Source organism: Elephas maximus, chromosome 17 (assembly GCF_024166365.1).
Source record: "Elephas maximus indicus isolate mEleMax1 chromosome 17, mEleMax1 primary haplotype, whole genome shotgun sequence".
In the NCBI taxonomy this organism is placed as follows: domain Eukaryota; kingdom Metazoa; phylum Chordata; class Mammalia; order Proboscidea; family Elephantidae; genus Elephas; species Elephas maximus.
The window spans coordinates 72,878,451-72,895,872 of NC_064835.1; the positions used below are offsets into that span (position 1 = coordinate 72,878,451).

Sequence of the window (17,422 nt, forward strand, 5' to 3'; positions counted from 1 at the left end):
ATAACAACGATTGTAAGGATGGTGCAGGAACGGGCAGTTTTGTTCTGTTGTGCCTAGGGTCACTACGAGTCGGAACCGACTCGACGGCACCCAACAATAACGACAACTTTAGTTAGAGGTTTGCAGAGAAGAAAATGTCTAGCAGACAATCTGGAGCTCAGGAAGGAGATCTGGGCTGGAGATATCTGTGCGGTAGACATAGAGATGGTAGTTGAATCCAAGGGCATGGATGGGATCACCCAGGGAGGATGTGAATAGTGAGGAGAGGAATGATGTTAGAACCTTAGAAAGCTGTCACACTTAAGGGGCAGGTAGAAAATGAGGTACCTGTAAAGGAGACTAAGAAGAAGTGGCAAGAGAGAGAGGAGGGCCAACTAAGAGATTTTCACTTAAGGAGAGCATTTACACTTGAGAGGTGGTTATAGAAGCCTTAATACTATGTATTAAGGAGTGAGTACAAGAGAAAGAATTGGAGACTACAAGTGTGGACGTCACTTGAAGATTTGAAATCGGGTATTGGCTAGAGGGAACAGAGCGGAAAGATGCTTTTTTTCCAGGGCCAGAACTAGATGAGGCAAGAGAGGCACTCGCACAGCCCTGAGAGTGCTTCCTTAAATTTTTCATCCTAGGTGCCTCTCTTTTCTCAGTTTAGTCCTTGCCCTGGGTTTTTATATTTTTTCTCATTTTCTCTGTCTCTCCTTTTCTTTCTTTATTTCAAGAGAACTGAGAACTGAGCATGTTTATATGCAGAGAGGAAAGAACTAGCAGAAGGAGTAGGTTGCAGAAAGATTTTGGGGGTAATTGAGGGAGCAAAGTCAAAGAAGAGGCAGGAGGAAATAGAATCCAAGTGCAGAAAGGTTAGTTTTGGAAGCAGTTGCTGTTGAGTTGACTCCAACTCGTCGTGACCCCGCATGTCAGAGTGTAAACTGTACTCTGTAGGGTTTTCAGAGGTTGATTTCTCGGAGGTGGATTGCCAGGCTTTACTGTGAAGTGCCTCTGGGTGGACCTGAAACCACCAACCTTTTGGTTAGCAGCCAGGCTCATTAACCATTTGTTGCAGATAACTTTGTAGGTGATATAAGCTAAGATGTCTAAGGAGAAAAGTCTTCTATTTTGTTTAATATAGTATATAAAAGCAGTCTGTGACTATAAGAAATTCTGGATGAGAAGGTGGATATTTTGAACAATAAAATAGAGCATTTTTATTTTAGAATTTAATTCATATGTTAGGTTTGCATCGTGCCGAACTTAATCTCACCAAAACTTAATAAAATAGCATCAGGTTTTCTGTGTCCACTTAAAAAAGATTTGAAATGTATATGGCTGTTATGTTGCAGCTGTACAGTGGATTAAAATTATTTGAAGTGTATGTCATATTCAGTGCTTTGCCTAAACATTAGGCATGTAATAGATACTTCGTATACACTTGTTGAGGGAAGAAATTTTATTTGATTTGACCCAGTACAATATTAAATCTGTAAAAATATATTTTATGGACGTAAAATGAAAGCAAGTCTAAAAAATCATATTTTCTCTTTTACTTTTTTCATAGATAAATCCAGGACAGATCTGGAGCAAGTACCTAAGGTAAAAAAGCTTAAAATATGAAAACACTGCTTTTTAATATTTGATCTTTAATTTTGCCTTGGAAGAAGCTTTCATTTGGCTGCTTTCTGACATTTTGGCCACCTTACCTCTGCTGAAACTTTGTTGCATCACCTTTCCCCTCTTTCTGTTTGTATCATTGATCTCTTCTTCATCATGAAACACTAGAAATAGTTTTAAGTCTCTTCATTCTAAAACAGATTTTTTTTGCTCTTACCACCCCTTCAGATTGTTAACAGATATTTTCTTTGTATGAAAAATTGTGTAAATATGTGTAATAGATATATTTTTTTTCTGGGGAGAGTATCGCACTCATCAGATTCTCAAAGAGGCCTGTGACGATTGTTCTTTAGGGTGAGAAAAAGAAGAAAGAAAGAGACTAAAAGGGAGAGGGAGGTGATCTTTTTTTTATGTTCTTTGATTTCTACAAAATAAAATTCAAACTGTCATTTAAGTTCCTAATTACTAGACTTCCATCAGTAGTCACACTCTTAACTTTTGCCTCCTAATCTTCATACGTTCTTTACTTCAGCCAAGCTGCTTTTTCCTGTCTCCATGCTTTACTTGCGCTGTGGTTTCAGCCTGGAAGACTTTTTCCTCATCTTCTCATATCTAATTCTCTAGTCTTTTGCTAAAATGGCAACTTTACGTGAATACCTTCTTGATTCTCCCAACTGAAGGTAATTGGCCTCTTCCCTGAATTTGCATAGATTTTATCTAGACCCCTCTTTTAAGGCATTTTCGCTCTTCCCCTTATAGAATACTTATATACATATTTTATCACATCTCTTGGATTGAAGATTTTTCAGATTAGGACATGTGTAATAATTTACTTTGTCTCTTGCTCAGTGCCTAGCAATCAGTAAATATTTATCGAATTAATCAGTGCTTTTTGGTTTTTTTTTAGTTATAATGCCAAAGCAAGGTATTATAATTTATAATCAGATAAATTATGTAATTTATAATTATATAAATTTTCTCATGTCCCTAGTTTTTCCTATCCATGTTCATACTTATTTTTGGATATAAGTGAAATGAATCAGCAAATGTAATGAAATATAGCATAGAAATTAATGAAACCATGTTTCAGACCCTGTCCTAGGTTCTGGGGATACAAAGATAAGTAAACTAAATTCAACCTTCCAGGAACATGTAGTTTCTGGGGAAATATGCATATTAAATAAGTAATTTCTCTAAAGTATGAGTTAAATAATTAAGTATACCTGGTATATAAAAAAAAAAAACTTTGGTATATTTATGTTCAAAGGCCAGAGTGATTTAGCATCTATGAGACACAGAGACACATACACCCTTTTGGTTGAGCATATTCTCCAGGAAGGTAGGAGAATGTACAAAAACATGTGTAAAGATACTTAAGTATAAGAGTAGTATGCAAGATAATTGAGTATTGCTAGAGTGTAATATGTAAATAGTGGGAGTGGCCAAGATACAAAGCTGCAGAGTTAGGTGAGGTCTGAAAAACTAAAGGATTTGGGATGCCATTCTAAGGAGTTTGGTTTGTGGGTCACGGACATCTATTGAGTTTTAAACAAGGAAGTTACACAGTTATACTTGGCGTTTAGAAGGGTATCTCTGACAGCAGTCCAGGAAGTAGATTGGGGAAGGACATCAGTAAGGTGGTTATTTACAATAATCCAGAAATGTTAAAGAACTGAACTGATGAGCTGTTGTGGAGATAGAGGAGAGAGGGGATTCAAGAACTGTTTAGGAAATAGAAAGGGTAGCACTTACTACCTAGCTGGATGTGGTATATAAGGGAGAAGGAGTAGTCTCTTCATAAAATTGAACTTGTTTTGGTTTTAAAATGTAATTTATGTATAATCTGAACAAACAAATTTAGAAAGAATTTTGAGCAGGAGAAAATATAAATATAGGGAAGATGATATTTGGCATTTTTTGAAGGCCAGTATCCAATGGGAAATAATATGGAAATCTTTAGGATAAGTGTGATATCTCCCTTGGTGTGTCCCCAGTGGGACTGCATTGATAAGTTTGAGCGAGTAGTAATGGAATGATCACCTCCATTTGTAAAGGCAAAAATAACATGTTTCTATCTTTCATGAGTATTATAAGCTTGGTGAAATATTGTTTATATTTTTTTAAATACAGATCTTTGTGGAAACAGCACACTGTCACTTGCTTTTGCTGTTCATACTTCAGATCCAACTTACTTTTTGTTTAATGATCTTATGTTGTTAGAAGGGGCAGTGGATGTAAAGAAAATGTTTTTCTAATTGAGAGAAATGCATTTTTTTAATAGATTTTTATGAAACCAGATTTTGCCTTGGACGATTCCTTAACTTTTAATTCAGTTTTACCATGGTCTCATTTTAATACTGCTGGTGGGAAAGGAAACCGCGATGCAGCTTCCTCAAAGTTGCTTCAAGAAAAGGTAATTTTTCTTTGACTTTTCCCATGTAGAAAACTTTATTCTGATTAAGCGGCACTGTTAGTACGGGTTCAGATTTAGGTAGTTTAGTAAGCTCTCCTTTTTTTATTTTCATTTTTATTGTTATTGATAATTATAAACCTTTGAATTGTTAACAAATACAGGAATGGCATTTTGTTTCAATGGCATATAAATTGTGCTGCTGAAAGCTTGTTTGAGTGCTTCTAATCAAGAACAGCAGTTGATGGAATTTTAGTTGGAAGGATATATTAAATAACACAATTAATTGCTTCACATTTTATCCCAAACTATTCCATTGTAGATCAAACACTTTTATATTCTTTATGGTTTAAAGCACAGAAAACCAATCAATCATAAGGTACTATTTTTTTCTCATTTTCACATAGTAAGGATGATTATTTTGAAGCAAAAATCCCGTGATTTTTATCTTTGCAAAGCCTAATCTTCTGCATGTCATTAGTCAGCAGTTCTCTGAATTTAATAATGTTCTATATTTCGGAGGTCAAGATCTTCAAAGTCATTTAAAATTTGGGACTTTAAACATAACTCACATACCAAGAATCTTTTAAAACTTGAATAGGAAGTGAAGACCTTTGATCTCTGCCCTTTCTCAGCACTCAGTTTAGAGCTTTTCTAGCATTGAGTATGGTTCTTAAAATAAAAAGAAAATGTTTTGTTATACTCCAGTGACATCTTTTGGCAGTCTGAAAGCTTGTCTCAGGAAGACTGTTCAATAAATTAGGTGCAGTTCTCCTCAATAATAGCGAAAAAAGGAGAGGCTTTGGGAGGAGAGGAGAAGACATGTGGGAAAAGAGTCAATGAGTATTCCTTTTCTCACAGTTGAAAATGAAGAACTCACTTTTCTTTTTGGCAGCATTTTCACCTGTAAAGGTTTCCCTTAAGTAGAACAAATTCATAAAGCTGTTGAAAAATAATCTGTTTACTGACACAATGACACGGACTTGCTTCCAGAGGTTTTGTTTTTTCGCATTCCAGGTATTCACCATAGTAGAATAATACCTTAAAAAAGAAAAACAGCAAAGCCAATAAAAAATCTCATCTATCTATACAGACACTTTTTTTTTGAAAATATTATGCCTTTTAAGAAAACACTAGGTCAATGGAATATTCATAAGTTCCAGAAATCTTTGAAATTTAAATAGAATGCTTTTCTCATGCTGAATGTTTAAAGTGTGACTAAAGAAATGGAGCTTTTTAAAATTACATTATATGTAAATTGCAGAGTCAGGTTTGTTACATTTACATTCTGACACTCTTTCGTCCTGTTATATTCCTAGACTAGGATTAGAAACCAGGATTCCAAGAGTGCACTTTCAAAGTCAGTTTATGATAATAAATGACTGGTTTATCTTGTTGGTTTAAAAGAGAGAGGATGCTGCAATTAAGAATAGAGAAATTTGTATGCTATCTTAAAAAAAAAAAAAAGAACCCATTGCTGTCAAGTCAATTCTGACTCATAGTGACTCTAAAGAATGGGGTAGAACTGCCCCTTAGGGTTTCCAAGGAGCAGCTGGCAGGTTCGAAGTGCAGACCTTTTGGTTAGCAGCCAAATGCTTAACCACTGCACCACTGTGCTATCATAAAAAAAAAATTTTTTTTTTTTGCTACCTAAAATGCTGATCTACAGTAAAATCAGGAGCTTGTGCCAGAATGTAAATCATTGCACTGCTTCCTTCATCAAGAATGTCTGTGGGGAAAAAAATGCAGTGTGTTTAGTGATAAGGAGCCCTGGTGGTGCATTGGTTAAGTGCTCACTATTAACTGAAAGGTTGGCAGTTGGAACCCACCAGCCGCTCTGTGGGAGAAAGATGTGGCGGTCTGCTATCATAAAGATTTACAGCCTTGGAAACCGCGTGGGGGTAGTTCTGCTGTGTCTTATAGGATTGCCGTGAGTTGGAATCGACTCGAAGGCAATGGGTTTTTGGGGTCCTTAGTGATATAAGTTGATTTACATAATAGCAAAATTCCTTCCTTATTTTATCATGAACTGGTTAACAAATAGTTCAGACTGGCAGCCAGTATATAAACCACACTCTGAATAGCACTGTCCAAAAGGACTTAGCCATTCTGTTTGCAATTCTGAGAATTGAATCCACTTTAGCCTGCAATCCACCTGTGTACCTTGTGCCCTTATGCTTTTTAGGTAACTTATTAAACAGCTATATTGAAGATGAAAAAAATAAGAACAGACGTCATAAACGGAAAGATTTAAACCGTGAAACAATTTCTTGTTCTGTTAGATATTATGATAGATTAGGTGCTATAGATTAGATACCATAATAGGTTATAAAGGGAATGTTACTGAAAATATGTACTATCCTACGTGGTTTTAAGCAAACAGACTTGATGAGCAAATAGTCTCTTCTACTTGCAGGGTATTTAAGGTCTTAAATGTTGGCAGTTTATTAACCCTTTAACACTATGAATTCTCCCAGGATATTCAGAGATAATGCATATGAGCTAAAGTGTGAAAAATCTAAAAGTAAAAAAGTGAGAAGGATAATGTAGTCAAAAGGCATATGCAGTTAGGAAGAAAAAAATCAAATTTTAGAAGTTCACATTTGAAATTAGAAATCATTTTAAGGGTATATTACCATAAGAACTAATCTTGGTAGTGTTACAAATAAAATATATGTGAACTGATTCTTAAAGGCATTTTGTTAATCTTTTTAAGAGGAAAATACTTGGGGATTTTACAAATCAATAAAATAATCAGTTCTTGAAATGTGAAATAAGCAGCCTTGGAAAAAAAAGTCCAAATGAATTCTAGTACATCTCTAATTTGTGACTGGACCACCAATCTTTCTTTTCTGATTCTTTAGGATTTTGAGTCGGAATCGACTCGATGGCACTGGGTTTGGTTTGTTTTTTCGTTAGCATCTTGAGGCACCATAGTAGTATAGTAGAGGAAACCCTGGTCACGTAGTGGTTAAGTGCTCCAGCTGCTAACCAAAAGGTTGACAGTTTGAATCCCCCAGGCGCTCCTGGGAAACTCTGTGGGGCAGTTCTACCCTGTCCTATAGGGTCGCCATGAGTCAGAATCAACTCAAAGGCAATGGGTTTGGTTTTTTGGTTTTTTTAGTAGAGAGAACTTCAGCTTTTGAGTTTAGGGAAACCTGGGTTCAAATTTTAGTTTTGCCACTTACTAACCATATGCTTTTATTAAAGTTATTTAATGTCTCTGAGTCTCAGCTTCCTTATCTGTAAAACGAGAATAATAATAATACTTGTTTTCTAAAATCACTAAAATTAGAAAATGAGAGTATGTAAAATACCAGTAACTACCACATAGTACCATAAAAGGGGGAGGTCAAGTAACTGTAATCATATTTTAGTCAGATAATGGTGATGCTTATGATGTGTGGGGGCTAAGGAGGTCATTATCTCTCAGATACTAGAATTTCTGAAACTAGAATTATAATCTGAGATGGCTGTGGGGTACTCTTAACTTTCTAGAAAGTTGCTGGTGTTTGGGGGGTGGTAATGGCAAGCAAAGAAAGAAGGTAAACCACCTTCTTTCTTTTACCCTTTTGTCTTATCTTCCATTTATTAATCTTTAGGTTGCACCTTTCATCTCTCTTCCATTTTGTTTTGCCCAGTTTTCAGGATCCCACAATCAAACAATTAATTCACACAATGGAATTGAAAATATATGTGGAAATCTTTTATTATTTGCATTTTCACAATTATCTGGGTAGTCAAGGAAGGTATCGTATAATACTCCATGATTTTTTTTTTTCCTTCCCTTTTAAGCTGAGCCATTATCTGGATATAGTGGAAGTAAACATTGCTCACCAGATCTCTCTGCGTTCAGAAGCATTTTTTCATGCAATGACCTCTCAACACGAATTGCAGGACTACCTCAAGAAAACTTCCCAGGCTGTAAAAATGCTTCGAGATAAAATTGCACAGATTGATAAAGTAATGTGTGAAGGATCACTACACATTTTAAGACTGGCACTTACCAGAAATAATTGTGTTAAAGTGTACAATAAACTGAAGTTAATGGCCACTGTACACCAGACTCAGCCTACTGTACAGGTGTTGTTATCTACTTCTGAATTTGTTGGAGCGTTGGACTTAATAGCAACAACACAAGAGGTTCTACAACAGGAACTTCAGGGCATTCACAGTTTCCGGTATGTCCATTAAGTAAGCCATTAGAAATAATGTTAGAATGTTTCTTAAAGGATAAATCTTAGTGTGTAATGTTAGCTAAAGAAGTGGGAATGTATTCAAAGTTAAGTGGGTTTTTTTTCCTTCCAGATTAATCTGTTTAGTAATATTATTCTGGTATTTTAGTATTAGCAAGACAAAAAATATAAGGAATGATATTTATAGAGACATTTGGATAGGTAAGCGTCTATTTTTAGTAGATGAAGTAAATGGAAGACTAGTTTACAGCTTTGGAAATGACAACATTTTGAAAATGTTGAAACAGTTTTATGTCAAGATGATAGATCAAGGTGGAGAGAGGAATGCCAGTATATTGAAAACTAAGTTTATTTAGAAAGCCCTCTGGTGGGTTTTAAATTTAACAATTAATAAAATTTATTTCTGACTTGTAGTTTTTTTTTTTATCACACTGCAAGAAATTCTGTATGGAAATGGAAAAAAAACTCAATTTCTCTAAGTTGCTATTTTAAAAATACCTTCAAGAAAGTAAATTACCTTATTCATTTTACCTATAGTTATTTTATGTGAAATCATGTAAAAAAATGTTTAATTTATGTATGGACCGATTGTAGGCCATCTGCATTTCATTCAGTTAAGCAGGCTAGCAGCATTCGTGTGGAAGTTCCTACCTATTGGGAAACTCATCCAAACCTTGTACTTACTAAGTGACTACAAAGTTTTATACAAGATGTATTCAGTATGTTAAAAGACCAAAAGCCAAACCCATTGCCACTGAGTTGATTCCGACTGCTAGCAACCATATAGGACAAAGTAGAACTACCCTTGTTGGGTTTCCAAGGATCAGCTGGTGGATTTGAACTTTTGGTTAGCATCTGAAAGCTTGACTATTGCACAACCAGGGCTCCATCCAGTAACTTAATGGATACTTTGCATACTCCAGGGAAGTTACTGTAGGATCCTTATGAGTTAGAATCAACTGGAGGGCATACAACAATAACAACATGGATCCCAGGGTGATGAAATGATTTTTAATTTCCTTTTCACCTTTGAAATTTTAAATATTTCACATCCTTTTCAAATGTGTGGGTGTGTGTGGTTTATATATATTCACTAAAATGGTTGTATTTTTTCCCCAAAGGTCATGCAGTTTTTTTTTAACTTGTTTTTTGTTTCCTTGATTCATAAGTTTATGCCTAATAATATTGATGAAAGGTATATTTATCCAAAGCTATCTGAAAAGAATTTTAAGAACAGTTGTATATTTATTCCTAATAGTTTGATTTATTGCAAGACAGAATGAAAAATTTATCATCCTGTATTTATCCTGAGCCCACAGAAGAATTTACCTTTAGCTTCAACCTTACTTTTTTTGCATGTACCTTAACTCAACAAAACGTTCTTCATAAAAAAGTGGATATGGTTTTTTAAGACTTCCAAATTGTTCTGATTATCTACATTTTGCTCAAGCCTCTTTCTACTGTTATTATTTTACAACCTAAAACTAAAACAAAAAACCAAACCCATTGCCGCCGAGGTGATTTCGACTCATAATGACCCTATAGGACAGAATAGAACTGCCACATAAGATTTCCAAAAAGCGCCTGGTGCAGTCGAACTGCCAACCTTTTGGTTAGCAGCCGTAGCCCTTAATCACTATGCCGCCAGTGTTTCCTTTTAGAACCTACACGTGTGCGAAGAGTATTTATTCTTCATGTGAAACATCTTCTGCAAAGTTGCTTATCACGTGTGAGTGTCATTATGGGTATAACTGTAAAAGTCTGGTATCAGAGACTGTCGAGTTACTGACTTATGATAAACATCTTCTTCTGCAAATAATTTTCAGAGACAAGAGTACTCTAAATGAAAATGTTTTTCTAATCAAGGAAGAATACTGACCTGTACTTGAAATAGTGTAAGGCTGGCATACTGTAACCTAGTTTTTTAAAATTTAGTTTCTGTCAAATCCTACCTGATGATTTATTTTCTTGACTTTATCTTTTCTTTTGTTATAAAGTTGTCAATTATCAACATTAGTTACTTGTATGGCTTCATGGACATTTTTAAGGCCATTTAACTTTGTTTGGAAACATAAGAATTTTGAACCTTGCAGGTTCTTTGGTCTGATCAGTCAGGATAATGGATATTATGAGTCCCTTTACTATGGTGTAAACTGTGTTCTCCTTACTTTATTAAAATGGTTAGATTGTCCCAGTAGGAGATAACAGATATTGTGCTCAAATTTCGTACATTACTCTCTATCTCTCTTTTTCATACCAGAGACCAGATTTTAGTAATTTTTATGGGACTTAGAAAGCATAGAGTCTTAGAATAAGAACTCTTTCTCTCAGTAGAACATCCAGAGTTCTGTTGAATTGCTTTAATAGTCTTTTATGGATCTTAGTCCAAATTTTGCTTTTGGTGATAATGCACTTTGTATTCCTTAAACTTTCAAACCAAAGTCTTGTAATAGTCAAATCAGTACAAACTTAAATCTCTATTTATTTAAATACAATTTTCATAGTTTGTGTACCACCTTTTAGCATACTATCAATCTAACAATGTAGCATATTTTTCTAGTCGGTGGTAGTACATGATGATGTATAGTTTCTTTTCTTAATCATTATTTTTGTAATTTTTTGACCTTTATTTTCTGTATAAACTTTGTCTGTGACTTCTGAACTCCCAGAGCTCTTTGTTTATACACTAATGAAATTTCACAGTATTCTGCTGTTTTATTGTTTGTTTTCTATTAGAATTTAAATGTCTTGGGCAAGAACTATATCATACACACACATTAATAAATGTTTCTGGAATCTGTGAGTTATCCAAGGTATTACCAAATGTATCTTGATGCTTTGTACCATTTTCTTTCTTTTTTGTTTAAAATTTCCATAACCATTGTCCCCAGTGAGCCATTATAGTTTATATATAACTGTGGTTCTCAATCCTGGCTGCATGTTAGTACCCCCAGAAGAGCTTTGAAAAATATATTCTGCACTCCACCTATTCCAGTTAATTCATTCTCCCTAGAGGCTAGAGCCGGAGCATCTGTACGTCTTTAAAGCTCTCTAGGTGATTCTCCATGTACCAGGATGAGAACCCTGGCTTATAGTGACTGTTGCATGGTCTGTTTTTCAGGATTTGGAATCAAAGTCATAACATCTTTGTACATAATTTTATTCTTTTGAAAACAAAATTTTCAACTAAAACGTCTTATCTGTATTCAAAGAGGGTTCTAGTTAATATGTTAGGGCTACAACCTATCTAATATTAATGTAGAAACCCCAATGTTTGATCATCTGTTCTGAACCCAGGGAGTAATTTACACAACGGGAAATTTTGGCTCATTGCGTAATTCTGTATATTAGTACAGAGATTATTAAAATGAATCTGTTGTACTTTTGCTGATTGTGTAATCTCTGAATCTTTTAAATGATTTTACTGCCTAAATTGTTGCAAAATTGGGCAGTTTGAATTATCAGGACGTAAATATTTTTGATCATTACTTATGAAAATTCTGCTATTAGCAATAAAAATGAATGATAATAAGTGAAACAATATATATAATTTGTGTGATCTATACTAATTTAAGGAGCCCGGATGGTGCAACGGTTAAGTACTTGGCTGCTAAAACCAAAAGGTTGGCGGCTCAAACCCACCCAACGGCTCTGCAGGAGAAAGACCTATCAAATCTGCTTCCATAAAGGTTACAGCCTAGAAAACTCCGTGGGACAGCCCTACTCTGTCATGTGGTATTGCTATGAGTTGAAATCGAGTCAATGATACCTAACAACAGTAATACTAATTTCACTCTAAATGTTGCTGAGGTTAATTACATTCAAATGCTTGTTAAGAAGATATAATACAGAAGTCTTACTATGGGCTTAAGAAAACATTTAAGCCTTGATATCTTGCAGATTTCGATATAAGAAGCTTTAGTTACCTTGAAATTCAGAGATGTAGTGCTGTTAATCGAACTTTCTTATTGTAAACATTTATGTAGACACTCAGTTTTTACCATCATGTTAATCTTCTTTCCTTATTATTTTCTACTGCTACTACTACCACCACCCTGCCCACCTCCCCCGAACATTTATTGAATACTTTGGTACTATCTAGCAGGCACCCTGCTAAGCATGTTGTGTATATTATTTGATTTCACCCCTCAAAAACCATGAGATAGATAATCTTATCCTCATTCTTACAGGTAAGGAAACTGAGGCAAAGTCTTAGATAACTTACTCCAGGCCGTAAAACAAGTTATAAAGCAGTGGAGTCAGGATTCAACCCAGGTCTCACCTGACCCTAGAGCCTATGCTTTTTAATATATTTAATAGAGGATCTCACAGGGCCTCAGATAGATTACTTGGAACATTAGTGCTCATTATACAGCGCTATAAATGTTAAAACTGTGGACAATTGAGTAGTAGGTTTGCTGAGCCAGGACCTACCATCGTAATTGATTTTAGGATAAAATTAACGAAACTAGGTTTCTAGTCGTATGCTTTTTTCCTTTAGAAAGAAAAAATAAAAAACATTCAGAGTTACTTACAGGTTCCAGCTTATTGTGGTTTCATGTAATTGGTGGCCACCTTGGGATTCCATTTAAGGGATTTTTATTATTGGAAGTATCAAAAGGTATTTTTTGATCCTGAAATAATCTTTAATTTGACCTTCAAAATATTATAGTAAGAAAATACACACATTGTATATCCTGGGATGAATCTAGGAGATCATAGTTTCTGCTATTTGATGAAGCTGGTATTACTGTAGAGTTTATTGATATACAAATTTCTCTGATAAAGGCAGCACAAAGGGTCACTGGAGTGGACATATAGTTTTAGAAAATCCAAATTAATATAAAATTGAGGCATATAAAATAGTAAGTATTGGAATTGTCCACATTTACTTAGCTGGATATATGGACCTAACTGCTTTTTCAGAAAATAGTATTTTAGCTATTTGTCTTTGCAGTAGGTTTCCTTGATCACTCTAAATTACTCGATGTGATCATTAAGCTACGTACTTTTTAAGTGAACTGGTAGCAGATTTATTTGCTGTTAAATATTAAATATTTTGATAAGTTTAGTAATAATGGTTATGCCATTATTATTGAGTCTGTTTTAAAAGTGGTTCTCTGGGTGGCACTAATGGCTAAGCGCCTGACTACTAACCTATTCAGAGGCATCTCGGAAGACAGGCCTGCGCTCTGCTACTGAAAGGCCACAGCTTTGAAAGCCCTATGGAGCAGTTCTGCTCTGCACGCGTGGGTCTCCGTGAGTCAGAATTGACCCAGTGGCAACAACAATTTTCAAAATAGGCAAGAATATTTAAAAAACAAACAAACAATTAGAGCAAAGATGAATAGGTATATCTTGTAGAACATTCTGGAGGTACATTTAAGGATTTGTTTTAAAGAATTCATATATATGTACACACACATATATTATCAGATACCTGTGATTACGTAATAATAATTTTATGTTAGTATTGAGGTTCATATCCATTTTTCTTTACTAATCAGACTTTAAAATTGTGATATTTAAGGATGCATAAAAATGAAGCTACTCAGTTATTTAACAGTTATCTGAGGTCAAATAGAACCTCACATTTAAGTTATGCTGAAATGACAGGGAGTTTTATTATTTTGATGCCCAGACACCAGGGAATGCAATCGTATGGACTTCCCACCATAATTCTTTGTTGTGATTTGTTGAAGAGTATTCGTTGTTATTTGTTGAAGAATTCAGAGCCCTGGTGGTGCAATGGTTAAGATATCGGCTGCTGAGTTTGAATCAGGAGTTTGAATCCAGAAGCCACTCCTTGGAAAACCCATGGGGCAGTTCTACTCTGTCCGATAGAGTCGAGATGAGTCAGAATCTACTAGGCGGAAATGGGTTTGGTTTTTATTAAGGATTCACATGGTAAAAGTTAGAAAAAAGTTTCTGCTGTAAGTTTATACTTTTCGGCTCTGAATGTTTGCCTGCAGTCTGCAATAAAAAGGAATCTGTGATCTTCATAAAAATTGAGAACCAGTGTTGAAGATATGTGTAAATTTATACCCTACCCTGTTGCTCTGTGTTTTTTAACTTTTTATTTTCAAAAATTTAAACCATACACAAAAGGAAAGTAATTATATGAAGAGAATTGTATGAGCCTGGGTAAACTGTGTATCACCCATGAGCTACCAACATGGCCAACTTTGTCTCCTTCTACCTACTCCTGGATTATTTTGAAACAGATTTCAAACATTGTTTCATTTCATCTATAAATATTTCTTTAGGTATCTCTGATAGATCAGAATTTCAGTATCATTCAGATTTTTAAATGGCCAGTCAGTGTTCAAATTTCCCTGTTTGTCTCATAATTCTTTTTTACAATGGACTTGTTGGAATCAGGATCCAAGTAACATCCATACATTGCAATTGGTTGATATTGCTTAAGTGTTTTTTAATGTATAGTTTCCCACTTCTTCACATTTTCTCTCTTTCAAGGAATTTATTGAAGAAATTGGGTTATTTGTCTTGTAGAACTTCTCAGAGTAAATTTTGCTGACTGCTTCCCCTTGCTTAACATGTTCCTCTTTGGCTTATATTTTCGACAAATTGGTAAAAAATTGGTAGCTAGAGTTAAAGGCTTGATCAGATATAAGTTTTACTTTTGGGCAGGAGCGCCTAATAGGTAAAGCTTGTTGCTGTTGAGTTGATTCCGACTCGTATCGACCCTATCGGACAGAGTAGAATGTCCCCATAGGGTTTCCAAGGAGTGACTGGTGGCTTTGAATGCTGAACTTTTGATTAGCAGCCGAGCTCTTAACCACTGCACCACCAGGGCTCCATCTAATAGGTGGTGGTGTGTGTTTCAGTCAGAACGCATATGTTTGGTTCTCTTTTATACTAACAGCAGCCATTTGATGATCATTGCCTAGATGTATCATTTCATTAAGTGTTGTAAATTGTGATATTCTAATTCTATACTTCTGTCTTCATTTATTAGCTGTAATATTTTTATAAAGTTTCTCCATAACACTTATTTGGCTATACCAAAAGACAGTTCTTAAAAGGATGGGCACGTTAAACTCCGGATTCTTTCCTTTTATTTAGCAATTTTCAAAATAATGAATTGAAAATGTAGCATACTCCAAAGGTGACTAATGAGGCCTTTTTTCGCTTCACGTGATTATAAACTCATGGATTTATATGTATTTGAAGTATTTAAGTTCTTTGCTGTTTTTATAGATGTTCAAATTGTCCTGGCTCTTGAAGGACCCTGCTCAGGTTCGTTCTTGAATCCTTTTGACCTGATTCCATAAGTAGTCATTGATAGTTTTCTTACTTTGTATTATGACAAGATGTTCACATTATTTATTTTCTGTCCCAGACTTGTCCCAGCAATTTCTCTAAGAAGCCCTAATTACTTTTAGTAGGAAATGATATTTAGAGATCTCAGTCTGGGTATCAGAGGTGTGCCTTACTACTGGGGTTGGTCAACATTTTTAGGCCTTTGTAATGGTCAGAGCTAGAAAATACTTTCTGGTGTTCTAAAGAAAAAAAAAAAAATTTTTTCCCATTTAAATTCAATACTAGAGGACCTTTACTTCTTCAGACTTCTCTATGTGTCTCCTTTAATCCAGACTGAAAATTGTGGTTCCTAATGATACCAACATAACCGCTCATTTGTTTTATTCTGCAGTACACACAGAATGCTGTTGGAACTAACAATATTATTACTTAAAAAGCAGTATAGAATTTTTCCTTAAGATAGATACCATGTGGCAATAAGTAAGATAGAGTTCTTTTTAAAAAATTACCTGTATAAGACCAAATGGTCCACAGCTATTTTAAAGCATAGACGAGAAGGTTGGGAGGCATGGAGTTTAAGTTAATGGGAGTGAAACAAATAGAACAGAAATAATGAGAATGTTGATAAAATACGAAGAATGTTACCAGTGTCACTAATCATTGTGTCTAGGAAATGGAATGAGAGTAGGTTTCGCTGTGTATATTTTCACTAAAAAAAAAAAAAAAAAAGATATTCCATGTGGGATGAATAGTTGATCATTATGTTTTAAAGTCACTTGAAATAATTCCTCTGTGTGGTTTTTGTCACCAACTTGATACACAGGTTCATTTGTTTAATTTGCATTGGTTATTTAAGGATTACTTTTTAAAAATTTAATTTTATAACTGTGTTAAGTAGTTACGTGGTTCCACAGTCAAATCTATAAACCAAGGAATATTCAAAGAAATTTGGCGTCTATCCTGGTCTTCTTCACACTTTCCCTCCCTCCCTCTCTCTATAAATCACCTTTTTAAAAAAAGTTTTAGTTTATATACTTGTATTTATGTCTGTCTGTCCCTTGTCCTAGATAAGCATACTATACGTACTTTTCTCCACCTTGCTGTTTTCAGTTTACAGTATGTCCTGGAGATCATTCTACAGCATGCATTGTCAACAGAGAACATCACCCCAAGGCGAAAAAATCTTGGATATTATAGTGGTTTGTGGCCTTCCAAAGGGCCAGAGTACATAAGCAGATATACAGTATTATTGTCTTATTTATGTGGTATTAAAATTTCATGGGGGCAGGTGTGATTAGAAGAAAAAAATTCTAAAAAGACTCCTCAGGGGGACAATAATGGAATAAAGGTTGAGAAACACTGCTCTATAGCAGTGTGTAGAAGTATTCCTCAATTCTTTTAAAAATGTATAGTGTCTATTTAAAAATATGTCATGATTATTCAACTAGTCCCCTATTGGTCAGCATTTGGATTGTTTCCATTCCTTTGCAATTATAAACAATGCTGCAATATACAGATGTTCTTTTGCATTTTTGTCAGTGTTCCTTTGGGACAAATTCCAAGAAGTAGAATTCCTAGGTCTAACGGTAATTGCCTCTGTAATTTTGCTGGATACTGCCATATTCCCCTTATGGCAATGTTTTAGTTTATGCTAGTGGAAATGTTCTAAATAAGTTTATTGTGAGATGTTGGTACCATTTATGAGAACCTTATTAGTCTTCTAATTAGTTGTAAGAAATATGATTTTCACTATGCAAAATGCAAACTTACGAATTATTTCACTTATCAGATTTGTTTCAAAATTATAACTACGCCTACTTACCAGATGTTTTTAAAAGAAGAACAATGGGTCTATCTAAAAGGTCGCATGGTTTTAATTAGAATTTGTGCCACATCTGGCCTTTAGACAATTGTCTACATTAAAGGT

The 17,422-nt window shown here is 34.8% G+C and overlaps 1 protein-coding gene across 11 annotated transcripts in view; it reads left to right on the forward strand.

Annotated features, from left to right (window-relative positions):
* VPS54 (VPS54 subunit of GARP complex) overlaps positions 1-17,422 on the forward strand; it is a 106,184-nt gene that overhangs the window by 37,372 nt on the left and 51,390 nt on the right. For all 11 annotated transcript variants that reach the window (XR_007513705.1, XM_049857574.1, XM_049857573.1 and 8 more), the window contains 3 exons: positions 1,553-1,587; positions 3,887-4,018; positions 7,811-8,196. Coding sequence is in view for 10 of the 11 variants with exons in the window: in XM_049857574.1 (XP_049713531.1) it covers positions 1,553-1,587; positions 3,887-4,018; positions 7,811-8,196 (553 nt within the window). In the remaining variant the exon portion in view is untranslated. The remainder of the gene's footprint in view (positions 1-1,552; positions 1,588-3,886; positions 4,019-7,810; positions 8,197-17,422) is intronic.